Source organism: Lycorma delicatula, chromosome 12, assembly GCF_047948215.1.
Source record: "Lycorma delicatula isolate Av1 chromosome 12, ASM4794821v1, whole genome shotgun sequence".
Taxonomy (NCBI): domain Eukaryota; kingdom Metazoa; phylum Arthropoda; class Insecta; order Hemiptera; family Fulgoridae; genus Lycorma; species Lycorma delicatula.
The window spans coordinates 30,805,261-30,828,669 of record NC_134466.1 but is presented as its reverse complement, the minus strand read 5'-3'; the positions used below and the strand labels follow the sequence as shown (position 1 = coordinate 30,828,669).

At 30.9% G+C, this 23,409-nt stretch overlaps 1 protein-coding gene across 1 annotated transcript in view; it reads right to left on the bottom strand.

Moving 5' to 3' along the window:
* Positions 1–23,409, bottom strand: part of LOC142332713 (uncharacterized) — a 193,546-nt gene that overhangs the window by 54,308 nt on the left and 115,829 nt on the right. Inside the window, exons 2-3 of the mRNA XM_075379295.1 lie at positions 22,467–22,572; positions 17,538–17,671 (exon numbers count right to left, since the gene is read on the bottom strand). Coding sequence (XP_075235410.1) covers positions 17,538–17,671; positions 22,467–22,572 — 240 coding nt within the window. The remainder of the gene's footprint in view (positions 1–17,537; positions 17,672–22,466; positions 22,573–23,409) is intronic.

Genomic DNA, 23,409 nt, shown 5'->3' with positions numbered 1-23,409 from the left:
CATCCAGATTTTTACCGAATGTGTTATTGAGCGCAACAGGTGGACAGACGTTTGTTAACCTGAGTAATTTTATTTTCATTAGCCTTTACACGTCAAAACTTTTCCCATGTTCTTGAAGGTGTTGTGATGCATTGTTTGGTAACGTGTGACTACGACGGATGTTATCAGTAAAAGTAGTTATTGTAACGTTCAGAGAAACAGGTACATCGAAGACTTATATAGAAGACAACATCGGAACCAGAATACTTCCTTGAGGAACGCCTGCATTTATAAAAAATAATTGAGATGATTCGGTTTGGGATTTTATCTTGAAATTTCTATTACTTAAAAAACAACTGAAGAAAATGTTAAATACTAGGTAAACGCTGTTTGATTTTAAAAAGAAGACCGGTATACTGCACTTTATGAGAAGGCTTGGCTAACGTCAAGAAAAGTAATACAGAATTCATTTTTTTTAAGACCGTTTGAATACTAGCAAGCAACTCTATGAATTTGTACGATGGTATAGAAAGCTAAATTAATAGCCAGGTATTATTTCGATTTGTTCCACAAAAAAAAACAAAGTAATTTTTTAAGGAAAAGTTTTTCGAAAAAGTTTAAAAGTACTCGCTGCAAGCTAATCGATCGGTATGATGCTTACCATTAGATGGTTTACCTGATTTGGGATTTACAATGATTTCTGCGATTTTCCACAGATCCGAAGAAAAAAATAAAAAGTTATTTTATAATTGGCACATTTGGTAAAGAGTAATTTATTTTTTGTACATAATATAAATTAATTAAACAGATATGAACGAGAGAGCGCAAATACACATTTATATCCATAGACATACATAATTTTACTAATATATAGTTTAGTAGGTATTAAATATTGAAAAAATGATAAAAATCTGATTTTAATCTTAATTACGTAGTAACTGTAATTATTATTCATTTAAAATCAGAACTTCCGGCTTTTTTAATTTATTATTCCTTTTTGTTTTATTATACACAGATGAATACTTCCTAAGGCAGCTTTTATGTAAGTAACAACTTTCCTATGACAACGTATTACATATTACAAGCAGCTGGTAGCTGATTAATAATAACTTACGTTCCGTGTACATAAAACTATATATGGATTGATCAATGTTAACCAGTTAAACACGTTTCGAGAAAGTAATGCAGTTAAATAATCGATTCATAATACTGCAATAATCGATATAACATAATCGTATAATTAAAAAACATCTTAATTTTGAAAAATCTTCTCTTTTTACTTCCTTGTATGAAGTAAAGGAATTATAATCGCGAAACAATTCATTTTTCAGATTTCAACCAAAAAGATCCATTTTGACTAGTTTCGGGGTGATGTCTGTACGTACGTAAGTATATCGCATAAATCAAAAACGATTATCAGTAGAATGTTGAAATTTTTGATTTTGTACTGTTGTAACATCTACTTGTGCATCTCCTCTTTTGATTGCAATCGACTGAACCAAAAGTGTTCAAAAAAGCCCTCATTAAAAGCCTTTTCTTTACTGCAGTAAAAAGCTCTCATTGAGAGCTTTTCAGCGATATATCATAAGTGGTATTTTCATCGGTTCCAGAGTTATAACCAAATTAAATTTTAATTAATGAAATATTTGGATCTTACAAGGGGAAGACACATTGGTTTAAATATAACTTCATCTGCTTTTTTTTTAACTTTTATTATTTGTTTAATTTGAATATATTGATTTATTAATAATTTATTAACCTCTTGACTGTAAAAAACGTTTTACGATAAATAATAATTCAATAATAACAATAAAAAAAATTATATATCAAAAAATACCAGAAGTTGTTAATGAAATAAAATTTTATGTACTTTTCATTTGAAACAATGTATATTTGTAATTTAATGGGCGTACCAGGAAGTCATGTGGTGTCCACATCAGATTTTTTTTACAAATAAATTTTATTTTAAATAAAAGTTTTAGAATTATGTAATAAGTTAACTCTTTTCTTACCTAATTTAAAATAAACATTGAAAACAATTTTTATGACCATAAATATATTTAAAAATAAGACATATAATTGAAATTGTAAAATTATAAAAATCTGCTGTAGACCTACATGACTTCCTTGTACACCTATTAAATTACATATACACATTTTTTGCTGCACTTCATTTAAACTTATTTCATTTGAAAGTGAGATACGATCCTCCAATTCTTTAATAAAGTGGACAGTTACACAATTAATTTCATTGTGGTGGATACCACATTGCGTCACAATTTTTTTTGTGGTGTCCGTATCAGCATTTTATATTAGTTTATATATATTTTTTTTTTTTTTCACGCCGCTGAAGTAGTTGTGCGTTGTAAGTGAGAACGTGTCGGGTCCGTAACCATGAATACATCGGTTCGAATCCCACTTTATATACATATATTTTATTTTAACGTTTTTCATTTAATTTAAATATATTGATTTATTAATAAATTATTAACATCTGATTTAAACATTTTTGAATTAAAATGAAATTTACATAAAATTTTATTTTACTAATAACTTCTGATATTTATTTCATATATTTTTTTTATTGTTATTATTGAATTATTTATTGTGAAATTTTTTTTATAATCTCAGGTAATACATTTAAATTTAAAAAAGTTACAAAAAATATATGTATATGAAGTCGGATTCGAGCCGATGTGCCTTCCCCTTGTACGATTCATATATTTCATTAATTAAAATTTCATTTGGCTATAACTCTGGAACCAATGAAAATAAGTAACATATGGTATATCGTTAAAAATCTCTCAGTGAGGGCTTACTACTGCAGTTAAGAAAAAGTACAAAATCCAATTTTTTTGATTTTTTGAACACTTTAGGTCCAGTCGATTGCAATCGTAAGAGGAGATACAGAACTAGATGTTACACCAGTCCTAAACAAAAAATTTCAACTTTCTACAACTAATCGTTTTTTAGTTATGCGAGACACATACGTACGTGCAGACGTCACGCCGAAACTAATCAAAATGTATTCAGGGATTATCAAAATGGATATTTCCACTGAAATCTGTTAACCGAAATTTTTCGCGATCACAATACTTCCTTTACTTCGTCTAAGAAAGTAAAACGAGGTGAGTGACTTTAATTGTTTAAGTTCATTGTTAAAATACAGAAAGTAAATAAAATAAAATACCGGATAATGCAGCTGGTATATATTAATTTATTTTGATCTTTTTATCATCATTATTCAACTATCACATTTCCTAGATAAGAGTTTTTTCTGTTATTATTAAATATTTACACGTAACAGTTTATTAGCGAATAAATCTATCGAAAAAAGTTATAGTTTTCTTTTTAACTGAATCAAATGACATAAAATAATCTGTGTAAATAATTTTGTCTTTTTATATTTTAATACAATAAATTAGTTAATCAATTATCTATTTCAATATTTTTAGCTTTGGGAACTGAATATCAGACCTTGTTTATAGTTAGGGAAATAAATACTGTTGGCCTACAAAGAGATAATCACGACAGCAATCAATTATTTGAATAATATCATTGTTACTTGTAATCCTACAATAATAAAAAGTAAACTTTCTTGGAAATCTAAAAACGCCAATTAAAAAACGTACCGTTTTGGGAATCCGGTATATAAGTCGAAATTCATATTAAATTATATATTTTTTAGGATTAAAAAAATTTTCACGTATAATTAATCTTTAAATTATTGATTAATACAGGCCGATATTTTTTTAAATTTGCTTATTTTATTTTCGTTTATTTTACTACTTTTTATATTATTTTGTTATTAGCAGATCCGATAATGCTTCGTTGTTGCTAGATTTGAGTATATATATATATATATATATATATATATATATATATATATATCTTTATATATATATTTCTTGTGGGCGTGTGTATGAAAGTGAACTCCTCCTAAACGGCTGGACTGATTTTGATGAAATTTTGTGTGTGTGTTCAAGGGGATTCGAGAATAATTTAGATTCACAATTTGGTCCGCTGGAAAATGTTTTTTTAATAATTTTTTATTTATAAGTAGTTGTTGATTTTGGAATGTTTTACATTGGATCCGGCAGACTGCACTACCATCGCAGTATCGAATATTCAATAATATTCTATTTTAATTTTAGTTTAAACCGATAGTTTTTAAACCGATAGGTGCTGCGATCAAATTGCGAAAAATATTTCGTAATTTTGTGTTATTATTGTGTTACAAAAAATCGCGAGAAATCAGTTTTTTAATAAATAAGAGGCTAATAAATCATATGGAAATGTAAACAAAGGAAAACCAATCAGATCAATGCAAGATGGCCGCTGTCAAACACAACGACCAAATCACAAAGAGCCCGTATGGCCGTTGCCAATGTAAACAAAATCACAACTGATTAAGTAACAAGTAGGCAGCACTGCGATCGCGTTTAGAATTGTGCGCGTATTGAGAAATATTATATTATTATTTATTGAAATAACGTTTTAAAGTGTAATTAAAAAATATACATTGTGCAAATTTGTAAGGTACTGTATTGAAGTGAAAATGTTTTTTTAATTTATTTATGTGTTGTTGATGGTTAAGGTTCACAATTGGGTTCGGTAGGCAGAGCTGCGATCGCGTTTTAGAAGTTTTTTTAAAATTAATTTTTGGTTTATCAGTCAAACCCGGTAGTTGGTGCTGCGATCGGATTCTAGGAATTTTTTTTATTTTGTTGCTTTTTCGCGTATCAGTTACTTGCGTCGTAGCTTAGTGTTGTTCTTACATTAAAATTCGTATTTAGAGAATAGTTTGAATTAAATCCGATAGGTAGTGCTGTTCTGACAATTGGATTTATTTACATTCTGAATTTTATAAAGTTTAAGGTGAAATTTTATAAAGTTCCGTAATGTTTTGTAAGTTTCTTAATGTTCAGTATTAATTGTAATGATTTTGCAGCCACAACATTTTTCGTTAAAAAAATATTTTCCACCGAATACAGTGATTAGAGAGAGCGGTGTGAATTAAATCCGATAGGTAGTGCTGTTATTTTGTCATTAGGATTTATTTACATTCTGACTTTTATAAAGTGAAAGGTTAAATTTTGTTAAATTGCTAATGTTCAGTTTTTTAAGGTTTTATGAAACTTTCAATTTTTGTCATTTAATCTGTATGTATACTCAGATCTAGCGATAGCGAAGCATTGCCTAGTCTGCTAGAATTGCGCGCTTATTGAGAATATTACTTTATATTATTATTTATTGAAATAACGTTTTAAAATTTAATTAAAAAATGTACCTTGTGCAAATTTGTAAGGTGCAGTATTGAAGTGAGTATTTTACATGATTTTTCATGAATGTTAATGATGTATACACGTGCATTCAATAACAATCAACTTAACCTACAAATTTAAATTGTCAGTTCTCATTTGATTCTATGCAACCTATGAAGTATTGAACGGCTCTTTGAAAATAAAAATTTAAGTTTGTAAAATAAATTATAACATTTATAAAATTAAATTATAAGTTACTTATAATATAGTTTAAAGTATATTTAAAAAATTGAATTTATAATGTTTTAGCTGATAAATTTTATAAAACGTTTTCTAAAATTATTTTTAATTTACAATTATCTAAAATTTGGTAAAGTAGATGTTAAAATAAAGAATGAGAAAAATTTCGACTAAAATTTTAACTACGTTGCTTTTTTACAGTGCTTTAATTTTTTTATTAATTGATTAATTAAGCTGTTACATGGTTATGAAACATCAAAATTATTAAATAAAAAAAAAAATATGTAGGAGGTACTTTTTTAGAATGACGTTAAGTGAAAATTAGTAGTAATGTGGATGAAAATTTACTAATTACACTAATTACTAATTTTACGACGTTTCGATTTTTTAATTCAATTTTCATTGGACATCTCAATATTTAGAGAAAATAAATATTAACCATACTATAATTATACTATATAATTAATCAATAACCCATTACAATAATACAACAATCACAAACTGATAATATCATATTAATAGTCATTTTAATGAAATTTATAACAGATTCCTGCTAATTTTAACTTAATTAAGTTACTTATATTTATGTGTGTGCATTTATTACAGAATAATGCCGCGTCAGGACAACGTCTGTCGGGTATATAAAATGAACACAATTGAAAGTATGATAAAACAGTAACAAAATGAACATTACGTAACTTCACAAAATTTAAACTTTTCCTTTTACCCTTTCCCCTTTCCCATTTTTATTTTTACCATATTACCGCTATGTTTCCCCATTTTCCTATTTTCCTCCCCATTTCCTTTCCTTCCCCCAATTTCTCCTTCCCTTATTAACCTTTTCCCCATTTTCTTTTTTCCATTTTCCCCTTTTACCTTTTTCGATTTTTCTCTCTTTTCCGATTTCTCTCTATTTCGTTCTAGCAGTTTTTTGTCTATAGCGGACATACATATCGGAAACATTGAAAAGAAATCGTAAAATATTTATTATAGCATGTCCAACAGTCCTTTTACGTTCAACAGATAGCGCTGTTTTTCAAAAAAAGCTTGTTTTTACCTGTCACAGGTGTGACATCTTAGGTATATAAATAGTAGGTATATAAAAACACGCCCGTATTCGAACGCAATGTTGTATCACAATTTCCTAAGCAATCGGTGAAGAACTTTCGGAGATTTAAGATGTTGAACAAACGAACATTTATATTTTTATTTATATAGATTTAAAATACGCTTTCTTCTTCAGCATAAGTACTCAATTTTTAAGCTCCCTCTTTATCGTAATTCGAGTTAAAAAATTATTTCTTATTGGCCAATTAATAAATAATTTTAAAACAATTCTATTTACAAAAAATAGAAATTTGCGCATTTCGATTGTTAATCAATCATCATCATTATATAAAAAGAGTAAAAAAAAAATAAGAAATTATAATAAACAAACAATTGATAAAACTTCCTTATTTAATATTCTAGAAGAAAATAGTTGTGGATTCAAAAACAATTAACATAACTAAACAGTTCCTTATTTACACAAAGATTAAAAGTAAAATTCATAAGAGAATTCTTAGAAGAATTTGAAATTAAAACATGATTACGATGGTTAATCACCAACTCTTTTAATTGTATTAAGAGAATGGGAATTGAACATAAAAAAAAATTGAAATACATCAAACAAAATTGGATCCGAAATTAGAAGGTATTGAAAGTAACTACTTAGCCTTTGCCGATGATATCGTAATTTTTTTTAGAGACCCTCGAAACTGCAACGAAACAAGTAAATCACTAAAATAAATGACAGATAAATTAAAGCATAAAACTTTCCTTCAAAAAAAAAAATTGAATCTATGACCAAAATCAAAGTTTCTCCCAAATCTGTAAATACAAAAAATGGAAAATCAACAAAGTCAAAAAAAGAAGAAGATATTTAGAAAGAATAATTCAAATCAATTGTTTAGATAAAAATCGAATCAAAAAAGAACGAAAAATATGGAATTGTCCTAAAACATATACGGTGTCCCATATAAAACGCAACTTATCAACTCATCCATGGAATTTCAAAAGTCAAGCATACTCCCCTACTCGTTACTGAAATGGACTCGTCCAACATCTGAACATCGCGGCGACGCAGTAGAACACTACCGATAGTAACAACAATGCAATCATAACGTTCAGTGTATTGCAAGAGACAAGATGGTGTTTTCGCTAGATGAACGTGTTTTCATTGTCGAGTCGTACTTCAGTACGAAATCAGTGGTTACAGTGCAAGATTTGTTTCGCCATAAGTACCCAAATAAACCAACTCCTAACAAAACATTAGTATTAAGATTAGTCGCAAAATTTAGAGAGACCGGTTCTGTTAATAACAAGGAACACAAAAGATCTGCGTCGGTGTTGAATACAGATACAGTCACTGAAATCAAAGACCGTTTACTCGCCTCGCCAAATAAATCGATCAGACGTTTGTCTGCTGAAATTAATTTGTCTAAATCAACTGTTCATCGGGCGACCAAACAATTACAATTACGACCTTATCGCATTCAAACGGTTCATCGACTTCTTGAGCCCGACAAAAAAAAACGTCTGCAATATTGTCAACGGTTCCGTCGATTTTTGCGTGAGGGAATTAATGTTATGGATACGTTATTTTTCACAGATGAAGCATGGTTTCATTTGGATGGCTACGTAAACAGCAAAAACAGTGGAATTTGGAGCGCTGAAAATCCCCACGTTTATCACGAAAAACAATTACACCCGCAGAAGTCGGGCGTGTGGTGCGCGATATCGCGGAAGAAAATAATCGGTCCTATTTTTTTCGAGTACACCATTAATGCAGAACGATATCAGGATATTTTATTTCAGTTCATCGCACTCTTGGAAGAGGAAGACAGACACTGCCGGCTACAACATGACGGTGCGACATCGTACTACGCAGGTTCAACTTCTAATTTCGTCGAGGAATTCTTTGGTAATCGTGTTATCGGTCGAGGCTTGTGGCCACCAAGATCTCCAGATTTGACTGCGGCGGATTATTTTCTACGGGGTTACCTCAAAGAAAAAGCCTACAGCAACAAACCACGAACACTTGAACGATTGAAAGTCAATATTGAACAAGCTGTATTAAATATCCAGCCACAAACTTTGAAAAAAGTTGCAAGAAACGATGTAAAAAGAATTGAAGCTTGTATTCAAGAAGATGGCGGCCACTTCCAATATTTACTCTAAATGTAAGGTAATGGATGGTAATAATAAAAATTACATTTACATTTACACATGCCTTTTTATTATTTCAATACCTACCAATATAAGGTTGGGTTGCGTTTTATATGGGACACTCTGTATTTAAAACAAAACAACATCTCAATAAAAGCCAAAATCAGTCATTACAGTAGAGAGTAATCAAATCAGAAGGCCTTTACGCATCCTCAATTTTAAAATCAGGTGGAATAAATGCAATAGAAAAAAAAGAAAGAAATGAAAAATCTTAGGACCAATAAAAATAGGTGAACAATGAAACTGAAAAAATGCCAAGTTCCATAAGAAAAAGAAGCAAATTCTTCGGTCACCTAATGAGAATGAATGATAACAGATTTATAAAATTAATCTTCAAAGAAAAGGATGGAAATAACTATACCTCAATGATTAAAAAAGAGATGAAAATATCTGAAATGAATAATAAAAGATAAAAAAATGTTCAGAAAACTAATACAAGACTTCAAGTGTTTTCGTGAGGAAAAAAGTTTTAAATATGCTTTTTTTTTAGAAAAAAAAAGCAATATTAACAAAAACAACCAAAGCGTGTGACGCGCTCTAATTATAAAGTGATCACATAATTATTACATGAGATTGCGCCTCACGCTTTTCTTTTTAGTCATGCATAAATAGAAATTCTTTTTAAAAGTAGTTTTCTCGAAAACATAATTATTTTTTACTTTTTAGTAAGTATTTTTTATTATTATTATTATTATTATTTGAAGAAAAGCATATTTTTAAAAATAAAAAAAAAATCTTTTTCTATTTTCTATTTTTTAGTCATAATAAATTAAATTGTTTAATAAGAAATGAATATATATCTTTCACTGATTCTTTGTTGTTTATTGGAAATTTAACAGCAGCATAAGTACCATCCACTTTCAATACTTTACCGACTGGAACGGTTTTCACATCTTCAATAAATATAACGTAGCCGGCATTCGCGGCGCGAGTGGTAGCGTCTCAGCCTTTCGTCCGGAGGTCCCGGGTTCGAATCCCGGTCAGGCATGGCATTTTAACACACGCTGCAAATCATTCATCTCCTCCGAAGTAATACCTAACGGTGGTCCCGGAGGTTAAAAAAAAATAAAAAATAAAGTCTCGCGTAATATATAAAGATTATATTCTATATTATAACCTGAATAATTAGTTTTCATTATTATAAACGATACCAGTTATTTATATCTAAATCAGATGATTGACGTTACATAAGTTTAAGAAGGTAAATTTATATTAGTTACATTAAAATCCGCTTCAACAGTTATCTGATCTATTCATACTGAATCGATAGTCAAAAACAATCGGATCGATAGCTAGATCTTATCGATTTAGCTTCCTTCCTCAAGATATTCCTTTTGGATCTCCGACAACTTATTATAGCTTCATATTATTTAAAATAATATATAAAAATACATAAAATTAACAATGCTTACGTCGCTTTGTAAAATTTCATCATTGTTTGGCGTCGGAAAAAGAGTTTTAATTAAGGCTGCAAGATTTGAGGACAGGATTGAATCATTGTAACTTAAAGAAGAGCATGTAAAAATTAACTTCTGGTTAGAAGAAAGGTATCAAAAACAAAGCAAAAGAATAGACCCCACTACGACCGAAGTACAAGACATCGGCATGTTACTAAATGCCACCAACGTACATCCAAAGACCGGGTCCGTATATTCGAGTATTTACATACAAAAAGACTGGTCAACGGAGGTGACGAATGGCACTTGCTTCCTAAAAGTATTCTTAAAATTGTACGTAAAAAAAATTTAGTTTGTTCAATTATTTGGAAAATAGGAGAAATAATGAAAAGCAATTCGGCGATAACAAACAACGGGGTAAAAGAAAACTAGTATTGATTTTCATTTAATGAAGATTAAAAAAAAATAATTGAAAAAGAAAAAGATGAGGGAACATTTATAATTTATTATGATTCAACAATTGGTAACACTGGTTTCGCAAGATTAAACAATGTTACAAAATGGGTGCAGTTAGTCGATGATAACTAAATCTTTACTGTTTATTAATTCAGTACAGTTTCACAGCATCCAAGCAAAGCAATACCAACATAGCGGGAGTGAAAGGTTGTGGAAGGGAGAATGGGCAGAGAGGGTTGATTGATAGAGTGAGAAATAAATTGAAAACTAGAGGACAGACTCACTGACTGACTGAATATAACTGGTCGGCCGCTGACTAGAATAGCCTTCGAATTATCCGGAACTAAACTAACTGGCCATTACAACCATTATAACATAATAGTGGTGTGAATAGTACATCCGTATAAATAACTTACAATGTATTTCCGGTAAATTAAAAATGCGCAAAAAAATAATAAATAAATACAATATAAAATACGAGTTAAAAATAAATTAATTTTATAAAATAATAAATATTTGATTAAAAATAAATTATTTTCAATTAATTATAATATAAAAACAATACCTGTTTTTTAAATTTAAAAAAATTTCCGTTAAATAAAACCAAATATATGACCTATTGCATTTATGAAGCTTAATATATATATAAATTCTGATTAAGATTTTGCTGAAATTTTCAGAATTTACATAAAATGCTTAAAATGTAACAATTCCATCATTGATAGATCTGAAAATGTAATTACAGCTTATTTACATTGATAACAAAATTTTCTGATCGGAAAAAAATAATAAAAAAATTAATTAATCACGTTAGGAATTTTTAGCACCACCATAAAAAAAATACTCTGTCGCAGTAAGCGCGGATTCCCAAATTTAGTTAAGAAAGAAAGGATGTTGCACGCTGTAATGATTTTTTAAAATTATACTGCTTTCGGTATTTTGTTATTATCATGTATGTACTGCATCAATTACTTAATACTGCTACTTACCAATAACCTACTTTGATACTTTTACCCATAATGTTTGTGGTTTTGGAGCCGTGCTCACCAAAAAGATAAGATTCAAATTGACCCAAAACGATTAAAATTTCAAAAGTGTTTTTCAGGACACAAAAATCTTTCGCAAAAATCTGATTTTGGCTTAAAACATGATATTTTGAATTTTAATCATTGCGGAACCAGCTTGCACTTGAAGGTGCTCGCAAAAACTTGATCTGGCTACAAAATTGAAGGATTGGGACCATTGGGAACCCAGCTCGCTCAAAAAAACTTAATTTTGGCTTTCTAACATGTCACCTTTCAAGTTACAACATAAAAACCTTGAAAATGTATCTAATAGCCCAGTTTTTTTGCTTCTAACTCCGTTTCCTGCAAACCGATTTGCTTGGAAATCAATACGGCTCTATTCACAATACGTTTACATCACCACTCCAAGTTTTGTCAAAATCGGTTAAGATTTACGTCCGGTAGAGCGGACAAAAAATCTTATACATACATGTATACGAGAGGTTATCTCTAAATTAAAGAATGTTTATTGTAAAAATTTATTCTGAAAACTTTATATTTTTTATTTCTCTTCAACTACATACCTTATACTACTTCTCTATATAATCGCCACATGAATTACCATATTTGTCGTAGCGATACATCAGATTCAATATACCCTCGTCGTATTCTTCTGCCGCCAGTCCATTTAGCCACTGATTAACAGCATTTTTAAGTTCATCGTCACCCGCGAATTGCTAACCACTCAAAAATTCTTTCAATTGCCCCAAAAAATGGTAATCAGAAGGAGCTAAGTCCGGACTATATGGTGGGTGATTGTAAATTTCCCATCAGAATAATCAATAATAAATCAGTACATTTAAATTAAAAACAAAAGTTACAAAAATATATTTATATGAAGTCGGATTTGAACCGATGTGCTTTCCCCTTGTAAGATTCAAATATTTCATTAATTAAAATTTCATTTGGCTATAACTCTCGAACCAATGAAAATAAGTAACATATGATACATCGTTAAAAAGCTCTCAATGTGGGCTTACTACTGTAGTTAAGAAAAAGTACAAAATCCATTTTTTTTGCATTTTTGGACAATTTTGGTCCAGTCGATTGCAATCAAAAGGGAGAGGTGCACTAGATGTTATCAGTTCTAAATAAAAAATTTCAACATTCTACGGCTAATCGTTTTTGAGCTATGCGAGATACATACGTACGTGCAGACGTCACGCCGAAACTAGTCAAAATGTATTCTGGAATGGTCAAAATGGATATTCCCGTTGAAATCTGAAACCCGAAATTTTTCGCGATCAGAATAGTTCCTTTACTTCGTATAAGAAAGTAAAAAGAGAAAAGCATGGTGAACGTGTCAAAAATGGTGCATCGAGTTTTATACAAATTTTTAATTTTTGGGTCTAACTAGTTAATCTAGACCAAAAAAAAACATATTTATGTATGTACGTGTATGCGTGTCGCACCACTTTTGGCCTTATGTTTCAGGATGGATAAAACAGATATTCTTCAAATTTGGCTCAAATATTTCTACACGTAGGGCATTGATATTAATATTTTTTCTTCAGAATTCTTTAAGGGGGTGGGTAGGAAATCGCGAAAAAAAATTCTGTTTACTTCAGAGAAATTTAAGAGAAAACTTTATTTAAGCAAATTTGTTACCTGCAATGCATAAATAAATAAATACTATTTATTTTTTTTAATTCAACCTCTATCTTTTAAAATTGAGATATATGTTTTTTGTTCTTCTGCTCTATCTCCCTTCAGTTAATTACTTTTCAAACATATTTTGAATAACTCATATAAAGAGCTGTCAACAAATGTCAACAATTTTACTTTCCCGTCTAGATAGCGCTATAGCTCTAGAAGGAAAAATACTGTAATCGGTCCAATTTGGGCATATGCGGTTTTCACCGGATCTTCACGTTTTGACAATTAAGAAACCCAAAAAACCGGATGAAAATTCTCTGGATGTTAATGTTGGTATGTACGCGCGCGCGTTAGGTGTTGGCCTCTAAATCACCTAATATCTCTAGAACTACAGGACCGATTTTTACCAAAGTTGGTCAGATTACTTTTATATATGGGTCATTGATCCCATTAAATTTAAATTACTTAAATTGCGTTAAGCCTCGCGACTACACCAATCTGCTGACCGTACAAGCAAAATTTGTTCTATGTAAGTTGTGAAATTACATTAGTTTAGTTAGTGCTGACTGTCGCTGTTACTGCCACCACACCTGCGCGTATTTAATTCGCGCGGTAACGAAAAAAAAAATTAATAAAATGATAAATGTTTGTTAAATTAAGTTGTGTGTGTATGTGTGTGAAAGTCGTGCATCTAAAACAACTGTGTTGTCAACTTATTTTTTTTGTTTAATAATAAACCTGGACCTAAAATGCAGAAAAGTCTTTTGAAATTTTTTTGTTATTTAGCCATACTGAAGGGGGTGTTAAGTTTAGAGAAAACTTTACTCAAGTAAATATCTATTAATGTTAACCTATCTGTCAATATTTCTAGAAAACGTTTTCTTAGAATTTATTCCCCACCACTAAAAAATACATTTTTGTTTTCTTTTTATTAATAAATTAAATTGCTTATCTGCTTGCTTATTCTATTTTTGTTATAAGTGTAAATTTTTAAATTTATATTTAAAATTATAATGTTTGATTACGAAAATTAAAAAAATTTGGTTACCAAAAAGTTTTTTAATCGTATAAGTACATTTTTATTATTTTTTTATAAAAACGTGAAATTATTTTGTTATATAAGTAAAAGTAAAAGACCAAAATAATGTTTGAATTGAAAAAACGTTTGCAGTGAAAAACTACGTAAGATAGCTTAGGATAACTCGGCCTGCTAGCCGGGAATGTCATGTTATATTTTGCCAGTTTCTTTTAAATTTCATTTCATTATAAAGGATAAAAAAATTATAAAATAATAATAATAAACAAATTAACTTAAAAATGGGTTTATTGTTTGTTTCAAGGGTAAAATTGTACATCAAATTAATTTTCAAATTTAACTATAAGATATTCATAAATTTAAATTATAAAATAAAGCATAATTATAATGCAATATTACAAACAACAATAATAATAACTTTTCAGAGAAGTATAATATAAAAATTCTACTTTATTGTTGATGTATGATAGAATACGTAGCAAAAAGAAAACAATTATTATTATAGTTCCTCAGGGATACAAAGGTAAAATTACTTCTCACGATGACAACAATGACAATCCATCTACTGTCTACCCTGTACTCCTAACATCTTTTAAATTACACTATTTTAACTCATCATGATTAGATTCCGTTCGCAAGCAAGCATCACACACACATACACACACTTTTGTAGTCCAGGATCCAATTTAATATATTACAACGAACTTAATACAGTATTCTTAGAACCAACATATATATATACACACTTTTATTCTTGACATCTCCTTCACTTATACAAATACAGAGATAGAAAAGCAAAAAAAAAAACATACAAACAACAAAGACTGTCAAGTTTCTTTAATATCTTAAAATATTATACGTTCCATTACCGTTGTAACTAAGGAAAAACTAATCTTATGATAGTACGGTATAAAAAAATATTTGTACTCAAATTAGAATAAGATATTAAACTGACCATTTTTTTATGGAACGATATTTTATTTTTAAAAAATCCAAAAGATTTAATAAAGAAAAGGGAAGATAAGAAGAAGAGGAACAGGAAATCAAGAGAAAAAAAGAATGAGTTCAATTTAGTCAGATAAACATTTTCTCAAAGGATGTGAATGACTATATTAACCGGCTGATCGCAGAATCAATAGATAATAAATAAATCAAAAAACTCTAGAATGGTTGTAATAAGTGGACGAATTCCCTAAACTATTGGGTTAACAGATAAAAATAGAAAAAAGCAGATAAAGCTGGAAAGAGAGACGAAAGACATATTTCAAATAACATCAAAATTTGTTAAAAAACTGTGATGGAAGTTTTTTTTTTGGGGGTGTGGGGTGTAAACTGCTTTCACGTTGGTTACCATCGCCCGGAACATTAATTATTAAATAGTCGAATACAGACGTAAAAGTACAAGATATTCGGTAGCATCATTATATTATTTCCTAGAATATCTTGAATGTTAGCTCCTAATTTAAATTTACGACGCAATGCCGCATAACACGCAGTCCACAAAGATATGCTGTATCGTTAGCTGGCAGTCGCAGTGAACACAAAGGGGTGTATCGGTCTGATTCATAAGGTGTCCATGAGTAAGGTTTGTGTGTCCTATTCGCAAACAGCAAATAACAACATCATATCGACGGTTATTTCTGCATGAAGAATTCTATAGAAGCACAGTAATGGAGATGTAAACTATGATGAAAGTATAAAGCCGATACCTCAGATTAACGAGCGTAAAGTAAAAGCCATTACAAAAGAACTAAAAAAATTATAAAGCATCAGGAAGTGATTCCATTACCAATACCTAACCAATACTTAAAAGTCTGATGTGGACACCACATGACTTCCTTGTATGCCTTTTAAATTATATATACACGTTTTTTTGTTTTTTTTAAATGAAAAGTACATAAAATTTTATGTTATTAATAACTTCTGATATTTTTCTTTTTTTTTATTATTATTTATTGTAAAATTTCTTACAATCAGAGGCTAATAATTGTTAATAAATTAATATATTTAAATTAAAAAAAAGCAGATGAAGTTATATTTAAACCAATGTGTCTTCGCCTTGTAAGATCCAAATATTTTATTAATTAAAATGTTATTTGCCTATAACTCTGGAACCAATGAAAATAAGTACACTTATGATGTATAGTTTAAAAGCTCTCAATTAGGGCTTATTACTGCAGTTAAGAAAAAGCCCAAAATCCATTTTTTTTCGCCTTATTTGGAAACTTTTGGTCCAGTCGATTGCAACCAAAAGGCGAGATGCAAACCTAGATATTACAACAGTTCTAAATAAAAAATGTCAACATTCTACGGCTAATCGTTTTTAAATTATGCGAGATACAAACGTACGTACAGACGTCACGCCGAAACTAGTCAAAATGGATTCAGAAATGATCAAAATGAATATTCCGGTTGAAATCTGAAAACCGAAATTTTTCGCGATCACAATACTTTCCTTTATTTTTTACAAGTAAAAAATAATATTCATAGACAACAGTAACAAATTACGTGAAAAGTACCGTATTTTTCACGATCTATAACCATAAAAATACTAAAAATTCCATTTAGAAACAACATTGGGCTTCAATTTAACTAAATATATGAAATTTCATCAACAAGGAAATAATAAAATGACTAATTAAACGCTTTTTTTTTTAAAGAAAAAAAAAACAACAGGATATTACAAAATTACATTACAAAATCTAGATCATACAACCTACCATATTTAATAAGTTAAAATTATAATTTAACAAATAAACTTTAATCGTAAATCAAAAAATAAAAATAAATGGACCGATTACAAGTCAACGATTAGAAGCCATTTTATTTTCAATTAATTTTTATTAAAAAAAAAAAAAAAAAACTAGTTCATAATGACAAATATTTATAATTTTATTTCAAAATTAAATTTATGAAAAAAAAATATATATAATATTTTTATAGAAGTGAAAGTTTTCGGTTAAATACAATACGACGTAATCATCAATAAAATAATATTTAAAAATACAAATATATTTAGGATTAATAAACAAATGAATATAATGATTTAAAATGTGAATTAAAAAAAAAAAAAAAATTGAATACAGTGAACAAGTTTAATAAGGAAAATGTTACAGACTATTTGGTATAATAATTTATCAAAGTACATTCAGAGGAAACTAATTCTATAAAAAGAAAATAAATAAATTGGTTTATTTAGCAATATATAGATTCAATTAAAATGATATTTACAACTTACGTTATTGACAAGAACACCACAATAATCCGGTGATCCTTGAGATGCTAATAAATTAATGCCTAAAGTAGTTAATTTCGTTCCATTGCCATATGATATGCATGCAGGTGTCCTAAAATCTCTTGCATGAATTGCACCTGTAACAAAAGTAGAATTAAAAAATATTTTTTAAAAATCCATAAATTAGGACATACGTATGCGTTCTGTATAGTTCTTTTAAAAAATTAAAAATCAAACTAAATTACGAGATTATAATGTTATTTTTACTTTCCAGGGTGTAAGGGTGTAACGGGAAAGATCGGTCAAAAATTTTTTTTTTTTAACTGGTATTTTAAGGAAACATTAAAAAACAATTTAACCAAAGAAATAGATTTAAATAACTTTTTAATAATCTGCGGAAAAAATTACTTTCCCGTTTGAGATAGCGCTGTTGCAGAACTATAGCTCTAGAAATATTGTAATCGGATCTTGATGTTTTGACACCCAAGGAATCCAAAAAACCGGATGGTAATTTTCCGGGTGTTAATGTTCGTATGTACATGTGTCTGTGTTCGATGTTCGCCTCTAAATTACCTTATATCTCCAGAACTACTGGATCGATTTCGACCATACTTGGTCAGATTACTTCAATATATATATGGTTACTTCTATAAAGTCAAGTGGATGAGACTGTGGAGTCTTACTCCACAGTGTCATCCATGAGAGACTGTCCTTGTCACTGTCATCCATGTCAAGTGGATGAGACTGTGCAGTATCTCAAGATTTCACCTAATTAAGGTCATTGGTTAACTGGCATTTCTCCCGCCACCACCCCATTCGGTCGCCCTAGAGCATAGACCAAATGTCAGTGCCAAGATACGGTTACTGTGCCTCTAAAACAGTTTAGCGAACTCGTTACTTAAAAGCTCCTAGTGAGTTACCTATCAGCGAGTTACCTATCAGCGGATTAAGCAGGGTGCTATTCACCACCCGCTTGTGTCCCAACCGCTCACTTGTCAAACTAAATCTAGATCGGGGTGGCGCACCCCTTCTTACTAATTACTAAAAGTCATTAAAGTTAATAATAAAAGACAGCAATTTAAGCTGTCACGCCTCGGTCGCTGTATGCCAGCTACAGCCTGTCCACCATTTACAGCGCTTGGAGCTTGTATCTAGCTGGTGGTCAGCCATTATCTCAGGAAAAACTTCCCACCGCGGCGCTATAGGAATCAGTATAACCCAGATTAATTAAAAAACTCTAGCGATGACGGTTGAACTTCGCAACCTCATCGAGGAACTCCCACACGGTCCGACAATGCGGCTCTCGCCACACTGACTCGCTGTATATGAGCGGCCAGTTTTCCCCCTGATCTCTAAGTTCCAGGGTGGCCCGGTCTTTGGCCCCCTCAAGAGCAGGGCAGTCGAACATCATATGGTCGTTTGACAGGACCTCCCGCAGACACACAACTGATCAGCCGCTAGGCGAAACCGAAACAGATATTGCTTCAAATGCACATAGTTGGTGAGCACTTGGACACCCGCTGCCCTTAAAAATGAATTCGAGGCATACCATCCCCCCAGATCCTCTATAAACCTATACAAGGATCTTCCCTTAGTCGTCGTGTGCCATTCAAGCTGCCATGCCTCCATCGCGAGGCTCCATAGCCTCTTCCGCAGGCGGGAAATTGGCAACTGAACGAAATTTAGATCCGGTGCATTGTGATCGCCGTTCCGCTCCGGTTCTAGCCCGGCTCGAAACCGCATCCCAAATGCCTCGGCTTCCCGACCTCTTCGCAACTTCCACATGGCTGCCCGAACTTTCACCACTAAATCGACTGGGAGAGCCTTTCCCAATACGGTGATAGCCTCGTAGGAGGTTATTTTAAAAACACCAGTGCATACTATCAAGGCTCTTCGCTGGGCACTCCTTAAATTTTGAAGCAGTGCTCTATTTCTATCCAACCTATGCGCCCAAATTGGTCCCGCGTATGCGATCATGCTCTCGAAGACACCTCGGTACACCAAGTACATTTGACGGCCCGACAGCCCGTAATCCTTCCGAGCAATCCTTCTAAGTTTGTGCATCACAGAGACGGCGTCCGCCGCAACTTGCTTAATGTGATTACTAAAAAGCAACTTATCATCAAACAAAACACCTACGTACTTATGAACCCTTACTCGGCTGATTACACAGCCTTTATACTTAATGTGGGGGGTTACGACTGCTTGATAATTTGTCTGTACCCTTCAGAAGCATAAAATTCGTCTTGGACACAGAAATCTTAAATTTTGCATGTCCATCCAGCCCTCGGCGGTTGACAAAGCCGCCTGCACCCTATTCTCTAGCTGCGGTCGTGAATTACCACGAACTAAAAGGAAACAGTCATCGGCGAAAGCCTAGGCCGTGACCCCTTCTGGGAATGTCAACCCCAGAAATCCATCAAACACCAGGTTCCACAGCAGGGAACCGAGAACGGAACCCTGCGGGCATCCCCTGGTGACGGATTTTTTCACAACTAGGTGCGCATCCTTAAACAGAGCCGTGCGGTTAGACAAATAGTCTCTTACCACGGCCTGCAGGGCTTCGGGAACATTGCGGCGTTCCAATTCATAGAGGACAGAACTCCAACACAAGGAAGTAAATGCTCTAATTAAGGTCATATTTTTCATAGCTGAATGAATATTTTTCACATTTGTTGGAACAATTAAAAAATAACAATGTTTGCAAAAATAAATTTTTGAAAAATCGCATTCCCACCCCTCAAAAAATGCTCTTAACTAGTGGCTAACACATACTAAATTAATAGTACCTTCTGTCCCCACAAGGAGGGCTAGTGATGCAGTCCGCAATTTTGGAATTTCCCTTTTTCCCTGCGGGAAATTCTCTTTTCCCTCGTTCTCTTGTACCGGAAAACTTGAAATTCCATTGGACTGCTAACCAAATTATTTTTTAATAATTAAATATTAATTATTTATTTTATCTAATTTAGTTAATATTTCAAAGGTTGTTAGCACTGACCTACATCTGTTGTCGTCTTTTAAGTTGTGACGTCACAGGTGAGTAGTAGAATTAAATAAATGAATAATATTTAAAGTGTAAAAAAGTAATTCGGTTTGCCTGGGTCTCCAACTTCATCTCACGGTTGACTCGGTATCTGGTACATTACACCTCATGGCTGCACCAGTCTGCCGAACGTACAAGTGAATTTTATAAGTTGTGAAATATTTTAGTAATTTAGTAAGTTGTGAAATTACATTAGTTTAGTTAGTGCCGACCGTTGCCGTTAGTACCGCCACACCCGCGCGAATTAAGTACGGAATTCGCGCTAGCTTTAGCTAGAATCATTAAATTTTAAAAATAAACTATATTATATTTAAATAAAATGATAAATATTTTAAATTAAGTTGTTTGTGTAACGCGACTAACAGCGTTCCGGGAAAGTCCTACAACTGTGTTGTCAGCTTTTTTTTTATTCCAATGCTCCCAATCCAAAAAATCTATTTTTGTCAGTCGGACCTTTGTACGGATGTCTGTTCTGTATGTGGTCTTATAATTCTGAATCCCGTTGACCGACTTTCTTCACACTTGGTAGACAGATACTACTTTTGAGGAGAAAGAATATATTACTTTTTTGCAAGAATTGGAAATAAGATTGAGGATGTTTTGACCGAGCTAAAATTTCAATTCTTTACTGGAACAACTTAACCAAAAGATTTTTACAAAAGTTGAAGTTCATTGAATACAAATCACAAATGACCAAAATTTTAACTTAATATTCACTCCCTCCCCTAAAATTGACAATAAATTTTTCTTATTTTAACTATATCTTGCTTCAGAAAAGGAGTTACTTGAAGTTTTTTGCATCTATATTTTCTACATCATTAGGTCTTCAAATCACTGTAAAATGATATTGCTTATCCTACTCCAATGGTTTGTGGTAACAAAAAATAATTTTTTAATAAAAAAAATTTTTTTTTAATTTATTTAAAATTTAAATCCATCTCGCAAATTATCCATTGCATTTAAAACGTTTAAGTAATACGATTTTCTGTCTATTTTTTGTCTGTTTTAATTAAATAAAAAAACAATTTTTAAACTTTTTATTTACTTTTTATTGGCTGTATTTATATAAATTTTCTCAGAATTAAATTCTCTACAAGTTTTATTAGTAAATCTTTCGTATTTATTAGTCATTTAACAAAAAACTTGTTTCTCGAAACCGAATTTTGTGTTTTACGTCGGATATCTTAAAAACTATTGAAGTTTCACTTTGGTACCTCTTTTATCCTATTTACCAGCTCAAATTACAAAAGAAACCATTAACGTTTTTCCTTAAGTTGGGTCCCAAAAATTACAGTATAACTTTTCTTTTATTAAAAGAGCTGAAACTCAGACGAAATCTTTCACTAGTCGTAACTCGAAAACAAAGCATTTTCAGACCTGTCTTTATGACATTTTTCATTATTTTCATCAGTAGAATATGTCCTGAAAGATTCTCTGTGGGACACCCTTTATTTCTATTTTAAGGGATGGGAGTTGATTTTTTGATAAAACAAAAATCTTTTTAATTTACATATGCATTGTAGGTAACAAATTTTCTTTAATAAAGGTTTCTCTAAAATTCCTTTGAAGGAATCGAAATTAGTTTTTTCGCGATATCCCCTCTTAACAGATTTTGAAAAAAAAAAACAATTATCAAGGTGTATATTGAAATATATTAATATATATTCAGTGCCTCAAATGTAGTCATATTTGAGCCAAATTTGAAGGAAATCGGTTTGGTCAATCCTGTGACATGAGGCCAAAAGCTAACCCACAGACATTTTATGACAAGTTTTAACTGACAGATTCAGAATTAATTTATGATTAAAAATAGAAATTAAAAACAATGAATGCTGAACAAATATAAATTTTTATTCGTAATTTTAAAAATATAATTTATGTTTACTTACCAAAAAATGAAGAATTCGTATTTACTTTAATAGTCATGTATCCGGCTTTACAAGTTGCAGTAACAGCAGGTGCGAAATCTTGCTCGATAAGTGTTTGACCTGCCACCTGTAATAATAAAGAAAAACAGAAATTAAGTATTGATAAAAAAAACAAATTTAAATTAAAAAAACTACTGCGCAATTCTGCGCAAGAAGACCAGACTTTTCGTTTCCGACTACTTTGCAGTCAGAAACACATAACTTTATAACTCGTCTATAATCTGCGTCGACTCCTTCCAGTTCACAGAACCCATACTCCTCAAATCTCCTGTCATGTACCGCGGTCATCGTGTTCTTGGTCTACCTCTTTTTCTTAGTACCATCATTTCTGCATCCATCTTTATCTTTATTGCCGATATATTGCATTTTTTGTAAATAGTCCAACCAGCCAATTCTCTGGATTTGATGTATCTTACAATATTTCCAAGACATCAATGATAATATTCGTTAAAATAATTGAAGAAGGTTTTTTAAAAATGTCTGCAGAAATTTTCGAAAAGCTTTATACATTTTTTTACGTTAAAAATGTGTACTGGTGTAAAGAAATTAATTCTGTGTACATAAAATTTAAAAAACTCTTTAATAAATGAAATTTTTAAATGTTTTATACTAACCAAAATTAAATTTTAAATTATAAAAACGATCCCGAAAAAGAAAAATTAGCACAGAATATGGAAAATTTAAAGCAGTGTCTAGTTTAAAATATTTAGGGGAAATAGATAAAATAATAGGCCGATCGAAATAACTCATTTAGAGGGAAAAAAATTTTACCTGAACTTTTAGAAATGGAAATGGTAAAGGGGCTTATAATAAACGTAAAAAAAATAATAAATGCGTGAGTGGGGTGGTGGAGGGTTGATTTAGGGGAATGAAAAGAGGTGAAAAATAGTGTTATTGCGATTTC